General features: G+C 33.7%; 2 protein-coding genes across 3 annotated transcripts; both read left to right on the forward strand.

The window, feature by feature from the left end:
* The first annotated feature begins 1,141 nt into the window (after window positions 1-1,141).
* LOC108760735 (Ribonucleoside diphosphate reductase large subunit) lies at window positions 1,142-5,222 on the forward strand. The gene is made up of 11 exons (XM_018506842.1): window positions 1,142-1,516; window positions 1,767-1,855; window positions 2,057-2,234; window positions 2,347-2,710; window positions 2,782-3,083; window positions 3,196-3,358; window positions 3,463-3,851; window positions 3,927-4,114; window positions 4,195-4,503; window positions 4,592-4,780; window positions 4,939-5,222. The coding sequence occupies exons 1-11, from the start codon at window positions 1,405-1,407 to the stop codon at window positions 5,218-5,220; spliced, it is 2,565 nt and encodes an 854-aa protein (XP_018362344.1). The 5' UTR covers window positions 1,142-1,404; the 3' UTR covers window positions 5,221-5,222.
* A 938-nt stretch (window positions 5,223-6,160) lies between these two features.
* Window positions 6,161-9,474, forward strand: LOC108760738 (putative SERF-like protein). Of its 2 annotated transcripts, none has more exons than XM_018506850.1 (3): window positions 6,161-6,298; window positions 8,607-8,718; window positions 8,885-9,474. In XM_018506850.1, the coding sequence occupies exons 1-3, from the start codon at window positions 6,292-6,294 to the stop codon at window positions 8,964-8,966; spliced, it is 201 nt and encodes a 66-aa protein (XP_018362352.1). In that variant the 5' UTR covers window positions 6,161-6,291; the 3' UTR covers window positions 8,967-9,474. The 2 variants fall into 2 exon arrangements, with proteins under 2 accessions (XP_018362352.1, XP_018362351.1); XM_018506849.1 differs by lacking the exon at window positions 6,161-6,298 and adding an exon at window positions 8,475-8,534.
* Window positions 9,475-11,419: the final 1,945 nt, after the last annotated feature.

Below are 11,419 nucleotides of genomic sequence, written 5' to 3' on the forward strand. Positions count from 1 at the left end.
TATATAAGAGTTAAGATGCCTCCAAACGATATGACCACTTATGTATACGTCAACTTTGTACACATTCGCTAAATATTGGCCTACATTCAATATAGATAATTACAAATATGTCATGTGTGTATGATATTTGCTAATGTGGTGAACATTGTCCATATTGTTTGGAGGCTCCTTCATATTAGTGCTATCAAATAGAGTCCGGCAATACGGTATGAACATGTGCGAGCAAAGAGTACGTGAATACGTAAGAATATAAGATGTAATATTTATTTAGCGGATCGTGATACGCACACAGGATAGTTAAATATATAATAGCTCTGCGAACTCTCGATTCGCGCAGTCGACATTAAACAATATATATTTTTCTCTTGATCGAATCTATTCACGACGTGATTATCTGGCCTTTCTATACGGATGCAATGAGACAATTTTTTGTGTAAATATCCACGAGATTAAAATGCTATTTGTTAAACTATATAAATGTGTATGTTTTTTTTATTGATTTAAACTCTTGAATGTTTTATGACTCTTGTTTGTGCTACTTTTTTCATACCAACGTATTCTTCATAAAAACATTTTGTATCATACTTTTGTAACCCTCTCTAGTTAAAGAGAGCATGTCGTTACATATAGGTAAAATTAATCTTAGAAATATTTTAACAAAGTTAGTATACTGTATTATTACCATTTCTTTAGTTTTCAACATCGGAACGATCAAACAATCAGCTAATGAATACCGTGATTTTTTTTTAGTTCCAATTCCTGTAGCACGAAATATTAACGTCAACATTGTGCAGCAATACAGTGCGCAATAATACTATTATAATGCATGCTGCAATATTGCTGTAATATTAGAATTTTAATGATTTATTGGAAATATTACAACAATATTGTAAAATATTGCAATCTTTCAAAGTAATATTATTGTAATGATGCTGTAATGTTTCGGGCTGCATGCTGAATGTCTTGATACATTGCAGTTTCCAGAGATCAGTACTGTCTTATCTGCATAACACATAGATTAGTAGTATCGGAAATCAGAAACAACAGAAATTAAACAAATTTTAATATCTAGAATGAAGCAGAGGGAAAGAACTTGCAAAAAACTCGAATCGTAGTAGACATGAGTACCGTGAGGAATGATGAGCGCGTTTAAATATCCCTCTCGAATAATGAGTAATACGCGCGAGCCAATCAATGTGCAGATTAGAGATTGACAAGAACAGTTCCAGAAACATGCTCTCTATTGGCTCAAATCGACAAATCCCAATGCGCATGTCAAACATGTGTTCTTCCGTTTCGCGCCTAAAATTGTTGGCATATGAAGAGATTAACATTATAGAATACAGATTACAGAGTACAGTGAATTATTCGTAAAACACATCAGTCTGTCAGTTTTCAGCTAATATGGATTTGGGTACGACATTTCGGAAGCTTTCTGTGGAAAATGATAATCGTTCTCCCTTGAAGATGCCAATCAAAGAATCCCCGCGAGGAAAGATGCACGTTATTAAACGTAGTAAGTTATGGGTTAACCATTCCTTCGAATTCGATTGTGGATATGCATCCGTTTTCCACAAATGAGTTATTTTTTTGTATAATATTAATATATTATTATGACACCAAGAAACTTCATAAAATTGCAAAGTAATTCGCAATAAAATTAGTATATTATATTAATATTATGAATGTTATGTATTTATATAATTACAAAAAAATCATTAGAGATAAAATGAGAGATTAAAATTTAACACTATTCTTGTCTTTAGATGGGCGTAAAGAGGATGTTCATTTTGATAAAATTACTTCCAGAATTGTCAAACAGTGTTATAACTTGGATATGAATTATGTAGATCCAGTAAGTATTTTTGTTTTTTATATGATTTTGCAAGAAATATAATGTCGAAAATAATAACAGAATATACATATATATGTATAGTTTCTTCAAAAAAAGCTGTAATTGTTTGTACATACATAAATATTTTTTTTCCTTATATAATTTTATAATAATGTGATATCGGAAAGAATGGAATCTATATATTAAATTGATTTTTTGTAGTCTGCTGTAGCGATTCAAGTGATACGTGGTTTATATTCTGGAGTAACTACAGTTATACTTGATAATCTGGCAGCTGAAACTGCTGCTACAATGGCAACTAAACATCCTGATTATGCTATACTAGCTGCAAGAATTGACGTGTCTAACCTGCACAAGGAAAGCAAGAAAAGTTTTAGTGGTATAGTACATCTTGCGTTTACTTAAATCAATTTCTATGTCATAAAATTCTTTATTATTCTTAACGCTAGATTTTAAATTAAAACTAATGTTTATTATTCCTATGCTTACAGAGGTCATGCATGATTTACATTATGCCAAGAATCCTCTCACAAATCAACATAATCCTATAATCAGCAAACACTATTACAATATTATTAAGAATAATGCAGAGAAACTGGATTCTGCTATAATATATGATCGTGACTTCAATTATAATTATATTGGTTTTAAAACGCTTGAGAGAAGTTACCTGCTGAAAATCAACGGTAAGATAGTCGAGAGGCCTCAACATATGTTGATGAGAGTAGCTGTTGGTATTCATGAAAATGACATTGATAAAGTCATAGAAACATATAATTATTTATCCGAACGATATTTTACACATGCTTCACCAACTCTATTTAATGCCTGTACTAATAACCAGCAGATGTCCAGGTAATTTCAAAAAAGTTCAATTAGTATAATAATATCAAATGTCATCGGATTACTAAGAATTATTTTCTCAGCTGCTTTCTCCTAACCCTCGAAGACGATAGTATAAAGAGTGTATTTGGTACCCTAAAAAACTGTGCGCTTATTAGCAAATATGCTGGAGGAATAGGACTTAATGTACATTGCATTCGTCCCAAAAACGTGGAAGATACTAGTACAAAACGAACCAATGGCTTGGTTTCCGTTTTAAAGTTGTATAACGATATGGCCATTTATGTTGATCAAGGCGGCAATAAAAGACCTGGAGCATTTGCTATTTATTTGGAGCCATGGCATGCCGATATTTTCGATTTTTTGGAACTTAAGAGAAATATCGGTATTTCATTTTTTAACAATCTTTATTTATATATACCAATTGACTCCATAGTTGAAAATGCTAATTGATTTATTTTATTGTGGTTTTAAATATATCATACGATTTTTAACAGGTGATGGAAACATGCGAGCTAGAGACTTATTTTACGGTCTATGGATACCAGATCTTTTTATGGAACGTGTATATAATGACGAGATGTGGAGTCTAATGTGTCCACATGAATCTCCTGGCTTATCTGATGTTTGGGGGGATAAATTTAAAGAATTGTATACTGGGTATATATTAGTAGTTTTTTTTTTTTTTTCATAAATTATTCAATTACAATTATTTGACATTATAATTTATATTTTTCATGCACTAACATGTAAAACACTTGTAGATATGAGAAGGAAGGTCGCTATAGAAAGCAAGTGGAGGCTAGATCTGTATGGCTTGCCATTCTCAGATCCCAAGTAGAAACTGGAACACCTTATATGCTTTACAAAGATCATTGTAACCGAAAATCGAATCATCAGCATATAGGCACTGTCAAATGCAGCAACTTGTGCACCGAAATTATTGAATACTCTGGTCCTGGAGAAGTCGCTGTATGCAATTTAGCATCTATCGCTGTCAACATGTTCGTTAATATAGACACCAAAACTTTCGATTTCGATAAACTTAAAACAGTCGCGAAAATCGTCACTCGTAATCTAGATAAAGTCATCGACGTTAACTTTTATCCTATCGAAGAAACGAAAACATCTAATCGTAGACACAGACCTATTGGTAAGATTATTTTTCCACAAGTTTCACATAATTAATACGAGATAGGACGATAAAACTGAAAAGTGTGTATTTTAGGTATAGGAATACAAGGTCTAGCCGATGCGTTCCTGTTAATGCGACATCCCTTCGAGAGCAAAGAAGCGAAAGAACTCAACATTAAAATCTTCGAAACGCTTTATTATGGTGCCTTAGAAGCTAGTTGCGAATTAGCTGCGGAAAAGGGCACTTACGAGACGTATCTAGGTAGCCCAGTCAGCAAAGGCGTAAGTATTTATATTCTAATCATAGAAAATACACAACACGTTGCAGTTGTTGAATAATAATAATTTTTTTTTCTCCCCAGATTCTCCAATATGATATGTGGAACGTTAAACCAACAAATTTATGGGATTGGGATGAATTGAAGGTGAAGATTGCGAAGCACGGAGTAAGAAATTCCCTTTTAATAGCACCTATGCCAACGGCCTCGACAGCACAGATTTTAGGGAATAATGAATCCATTGAACCGTATACAAGCAATATATATGTGAGGCGCGTATTGTCTGGAGAATTTATCATTGTCAATCCGCATTTACTGCGAGATTTAACTAGTAGAGGTCTATGGGATGAAGATATGAAGAACGAGATACTCGCGAATTTTGGATCTGTTCAAGTAAACACCTTCAAATATCTCTTACATATTCTTGTTATTCAAATTATTTGAGCATAATTCTAAGAAAGCGTATATGTGCATTTTACAGAACATCGAACGTATTCCCGATGATTTGAAAGAACTTTACAAAACGGTCTGGGAGATACCGCAAAAAGTAATTCTCGAAATGGCGGCTGATCGAGGAGCTTTTGTTGATCAGTCGCAATCTCTAAACGTTCATATAGGAGATCCGACAACGGAGAAGCTGACATCAATGCATTTTTTCGGCTGGAAAAGTGTAAGTTACCATTTAATTTACCTGTTTCGAAATTTTTTAAATTTTGTACGTTGCTCAGGTAGATGACCAATTCTTATAAATTATTTCGACATCTTTTCATCGTACACAGTAAATAACTTAATGAATAAATTCTGTATAAAAATAAATTGTCGCTTCAGGGCCTAAAGACTGGCATGTACTATCTGAGAACGAAACCAGCCGCAAATCCTATACAATTTACAGTGGACAAGTCAAAATTACAGAATCGCGATTCCATATCGAATGTTTCCGATGCCAGCACTTCTGTTGTCAACAGTACTCCTATTCAGTCACCCAATCAAGACAGCGATGACGATGCCGAAAAACGAAAACAATTAAACACGCAAGCACGTAAAAACTTGGACGCGATGCTTGCTTGTTCACGTAAGAATAAGGAGGACTGTATGGCATGCAGCTCCTGAGCATTTATTATTTTTAAGTTTGTATCGAAAATACATAAGCAGTGTTTTATTTTTGTAAATTATGCAGTTAGAAGCATGTTTTTGGAGTGTATATTCTAAATTTAATCCCATTTGTTGAACGAATAAATATTTAAAAAAAAAACATTAATAAAATTAAATTAAATTAAAATCGATTAGAAGAATTTGTAAGTCTAAATTAGAATTTCGTTTTTCTATGTATAAATGCTTCCATTTTTCTAAAATATTTAAAAAAATATTTAGCTTTATTCTTTAAAATGAACTTTGAAATATAAGTGTTAAGAAAAAATATATACATATATATTTTTATGCGAGGATGAAAAGTTACTTTTACCATTTCTTTGCCTCTTTTACCTAGTTTTAGTTTTCAGTTAGTTATCTTTATCGTCATAAAAAATTGCACCGTTCTTATCAAATCGTTGCTTTAAAAAGTAACGGTAAAAGTAACTTTCCATTCCTGTTCTTATGTATGCGAAATATATCTTTTTTATCGAATTATATATATAAGAAATCACAAGTGTACAATAAAATTAAATAATGATGAAGGGAACAGAATTAAGAATATATTTTTAAAATTTTTCCCTCAAATTTTAATCCACGTAAAGCATATTTCATATTTTTGGCGAACAGAATCAACTCGAAGGGATTCTCAAAGTGATTCGACCACAGACTTGTAAAAAGTCTGTGGGTGGATTCAACCTTGGCAATTGGCAATATTGGCATACCTCTCTGCTCCATTGTGCTCCATTCGAATGCGACACGTCGAATGTTACTAGATTGGAACACGTGGCATCACTGACAATCATTGCGGCAGCGGCGGGGTGGCCGACGGGGACGGGGGAAGAGGGGCTACGGAGACGACGCAGAACTATATTTATTTTGGTTTGGAAATTAGTCCGCAGGAGCCGTGTGCGGCTGTGCGCGCGTGTGTGTATGTGTGTGTGTGTGCGCGCGCGTTGAGCGCGTATCGTCGGGCCGTGCGTTTCGCACCGATTCGGGTGGTCAAATTTCAAAGTGCTTGCTTATCGGAGATCAAGAACTGAGAAAAAAAAAATGACCCGTAAGTCCAGCCGAACGTCACCGAGATCGGGTGTCGCATTACCAACAGCTCGACGAGAGAGAAAGAAAGAGGGGACGACGACGGTCGCGAGTTTTTGGCTCGTTTTGCTTCTTCCGCGGGGCTGCCATTGTCGTTAATGTTAAAAATAAGGTCGCTGCGTAACGATCAGTAACGATTGTGGGTGACCGCGCGCGCTCTCGGCTCTCGCCAGCTCTCGCAGAGATTTGTCGGTTGTCACACGTCACACGCGCGACAAACGTGAAACGTCGCGAACGTCGCGAACGTCGCGTCGGTGACTCGTCGAGGAAGAAAGGAGCACACCGCCGTGGCAGACGATGCGCTCCGAGTATCCTCGAGAATTCTCGTTCTACAGGCTGTTTACGAAGGAAAGGTCAATATTTTTGATGATGACGATAGCGCCGATTAAATGAAAGATAAATAAGGGTCTCTACGAATGTGTTTCGCGAGTCTCGACGATTTCGCGTGATTGAGAAAATCGAATGTCTTTAAAAGATGGTGGGAGAAAATCGAACGCAGTTCAACGTATAGCCTTACTTTTCGGAGTTACGCTGTTACGCGACGAATTTACGCGTCTCGCTTTCGACATTAAACCTCGCTTGTTAACCTCGACAACGCGTACAGAAACGTTATAGCGGCGCGCTTGAAACGCTGCGGGCGCACCAAGAGAAGTCGACACATTTTTTTTTTCTCTCTACGATGGATTCGTCAATTTTGACAGCGTTTGACTTTTCGTTCCGGAGAGTAAATATGGTGGAAAAAATACGCTTTATGACGAATAGCGTCACATTTTACTCGCCGCCATTTTGTATATGTGCAGGGCCGTCGTAAGCGGAGGTCGATTCTGTATCTTAAAAACGGATTAAAATTTTTAATCCATTCGAATGCGCATTTTAAATGGAAAAACTTTTCTGGATTTCATTCGATTCAATTGAATTGAAGAACTGCATTTCCTATCCAAAATTTTGAATTAAAGAAGCATAAAGGGCTTCATGCAATTCCTATAAATGAATAAAGAGACCCTGGGCATTGAAATGAATCTAGACTTTTAGAAATACGCATTCGCGAACGTTGAAATAAATCTTTTTCAATTCATTTTAATTGATTTTGCTTTAGTGGAATGTGAAAATTACAAAAATGAGCGAATTTACTAGAATATTTATAATTTTATTGGTCAACTTAGTAAATTTATTTACTGTTGTAATTCTTACTTTGTTTCAAGATACAGAATCAATCTTCAGGTATGTACTGTATAAAAGGATATTAAGGGGAGCACCAAATTAAGTTTTAATCCTCTGTTTGCAATCTGATTCTTTTTACGCAGCCTAATTTTTTTACTGTTCTAAATTTTTTTAAATGTGTAAAAATTTCAGTTATTTTTCAAGATATTTTTTAGAGAGGAGAAAAATCGACCTCTTTTATTTTGAAGAAAAAGTGAAATTTTACTTGTACCAAAAAAGACTCAGATTGCAAGAGAAGGACTAAAAATCAATTCCCCACTCCTAACACCAATTACGTATACACGCTTTTCTGTTAAATTTAATTTCTTCCGAAACTTGTATATTAATTTAGAGAAACCAAAATCCAATCATAAAATCAAAATCATCGATCTGAACAGATAATTATGTATTTGTCGAGGCTATTGATATTTTTCGGTACTTGTCATAGTTGCAAAACCATTTAGGATCATCAAGAATACCAATAATTTTTCCAGAGCGGAAATGTGAAAAGTGAAAAATTTCTCTGTTAATATCAATGATAGAAATGTTCACTTTTTACATTCCGTTCTCGAATAAAAATGACATGATCTAATTGCACGTTTTCTTAAGATATGAAAAAGCATTCAAAACCATTCAAAACCATCTTATTTAAAAAATTGGTAAATAAAAATTAAGAGGAGCAACAAATCTCCTTTGCACAAAAGCGCCTCATGTGCCAGCGGCGGCCCTGTGTATGCGTGATATCGTTCAAATTAGGAGTAGGATTTAGATTGTAAAGTTATCAGAGCAATTGTATGACATTGTCGTAAATCACCGCCTTTCGCAGTCACCCTTTAATAATTACGAGCGTGAGCGTTGCGTGCGCCATTGCATTTATATTATCGGTCGAAGGAACACGATTTTGACTTGCGTGCGCACGCACAAATAGCGCTCTTTTTAAAAGCACTTCGTTCGAGTTGAATAAATGGGAATGAAAATAGAGACCGAAATATTGCGGAGTAAAATTTTAAATAAAAGTTATAATTAAAGCTTCACTCGATTCCTAAAAAAAAATCTTAATTATGTTGCAGGTGGAAATCAACGTGAACTAGCACGAGCCAAGAATTTGAAAAAAACCGTAAAGAAGGCAGCGTCGGAACAAGACAGCAATAAAGGTCTTTCCTTAGAACAACGTAAAGCACGGTACGTCTTCTTAGTATAAGATCTATCTTCCTTTTTCTATTCGTGAAAATTGATAGGCTTACTTAGAAATAATAATGGGTTACAAGCTGGATGTTGATTGCTAAAATTTATATTATTGTAATAAATTGATATAATTTTTATACTGGACGTACATTTCTTTTTACAGCGACGCAGAACGAATGAGAGAGAAACAACTTAAGAAACAGCAAGGTGAACCAGCAGACAAGTCCAAGCAGGCAGCGAGATAATTCGACGAGAAAAGTGTATAAATTTTTATGATAAGAACGGCTATATCACGCAACCAATGGCTACGCTAAAAAGATTTACGACTGTAAGAGACATATACGTTGATGATTACCGAGACAGAAAAATGAATTACCATGTCTTTGATGTTAGAGAATTTTTCCATTGTCGGCCGTACGCGGGTATGTCAACCGTATGACATACCTCAGGACCTAGCCTCGATTATCTTGTTATTTACACGTTGCTCACGATAACAGTTATAATCAGTGTGTACAAACTTGACGTTACCTACACCTAAATTCAGTCAAAGAAAATACGCGTTTGACTGGTTTCTCTAGGTATAAGGATATTAAATAATACGATATATTTGTAGTACTAATTTCCAATCTGTAAAAATTCAGACTTTCACTTATTTAATATGTTATGTAATTAAATGTAACAAGCGAACGATCATTAGACACACATGTGTTATTATCGTTCCCTCACGCTTGTAATAAACTGTTCAAATTTTAACAATACTTGTATATTCTTAAATCTTCCGTCCTATCCGAATTAATGGTATATAGTGCGAACTGTAATATCGCTATAGTATGATAAAAGATCAGCAGTCGTTTAGTGATAGTTTAATAATTTTATATAATTAAATCTAAATTATTAAATGTGATGAGAGGAAATGAAGTTTCTACAATCTTATTTCCCATATTTTTATTGCACTTTCCCAAAAAGAGTACATTTTTCTTAACGTACTAATTTTAATCGCGTTTTCATAATTTCGCTTTAATCACAAATATTCGTGGATATTAACATTGAGTTGAATGAGAATGGTGTACAACGTGATTCGATAAATGTTATAACGGTGGAAGACCGAACCTTAATTGCTAATATGGAGAGAGAGGAAAAAAAGAATGTACACTATACTAAGTGACGAACGTATTGTCTAGCCTCTAAAGACCAAAACCTTCGTTAAAGTAGCATCTGGATCTTTGCAATCTGGGAAAATGTCGAAATTCAATTCTTTTATTTTCGAGTGACTATTGTATTTCAGATTTTAATATAGGCTGTACTTTTTCGCGTTCTATAACACATCTATAAGCAGGAACGTTCCACTCGTCTCTTCCCTTTTTTTCTTTGTTTGACTTCAAGTTTAGTAATATGCGAGGAACAGCGCACTATATTGAGCATTCACTTAATTATAATAGTATACTACTAATATGAGACAGTTCATTTGAAGAATTTACATGTGATACTTTAATATTACGTTACGTGACGTTGGGAATCCATATAACGTAAAAAATTGTCCTTCCAGATGTATTCGGCTATTTGAGTAAAACTAACACACGCGCGCACGCGAGAGTTGGTATAGATTATATATTTATATAAAATAGAGACATGTGCGATCTTTTACCGATTTCTTTTCACCCACAATTAACTTTACAATGTAGTTAATTTGTATTTCCAGTTTTGTTGTTTTCATTAATGACTTAATTTAAGATAATAAGAAGCTGTTCTCTCTTGTAAGTAAAAAAGTGATATTAAAATATATGGTTCTGTATATTAATTTATCTCTGTTAAATTCACAATTGACTTAAAAAAATGCTTGATGATTTTATTAAGGAATTTAATTATCTTCGATATAAAATTTAATTAACGTATTAAACTCGTCACTATTTAAATTGAGTTTCGACTCTGAGCCTTATAATAGTGTCTCAAGTTCCATAATATCTTAATAATAATACAATTATCTAAAAATGGGCGGCAAAATGTGCTTCTATTCCTCCGTCTTTCTGTCAAATGGTCAATGTCTTTACAAAATTCTCCGTATACACATGCAATTTTTATAGTAATATGATATTACAGTAAATATATTATCTTATATATCTATTTTCGATGATGCAATGTTTCTTCTTCCATATGAACAAATATAATCGGTAATGCGATAATTTTGGGACAATAATTTCGAAAATTCTAAAGGAAAATTACATTTAAAATTGCAGCATTACGGAAAAAATGCCGATCGAGCTTATTTAGTTAATGTATATGTGTATGTATGTGTGTATTGCGACTTATCATTACAATACTATATTTGTAACAATAGCACCATATTTGTATTGTTCATAGGTAAATTATATTTTAGAAGTTGAACAAATTCATGCACATGTAGCATGTTGTTTGTCCGTTATGTTTGGAAAAAAATTATATCACATCGATTCTCTTATGTTAAAATATTAAAAATTACAAGTAAGAATCTATTTTAAATAAATTTGATAAGTCTAATCAGATGAATTTCCATAGCATCTCTTTACCGCGCATTATATAATTAATTATCTAATTAAATAATAGGAAATGTTTTGTACTTTAAAATTATTTTCTGTTTAACACATAGTAGCAAAAAATGGTTCAAATCTCATTAATTTTTTAATTATATATATGAAGATCCCGAAAATCTATTAAAATTTGC

Source organism: Trachymyrmex cornetzi, unplaced genomic scaffold, assembly GCF_001594075.2.
Source record: "Trachymyrmex cornetzi isolate Tcor2-1 unplaced genomic scaffold, Tcor1.1 scaffold23, whole genome shotgun sequence".
Classification (NCBI taxonomy): Eukaryota; Metazoa; Arthropoda; class Insecta; order Hymenoptera; family Formicidae; genus Trachymyrmex; species Trachymyrmex cornetzi.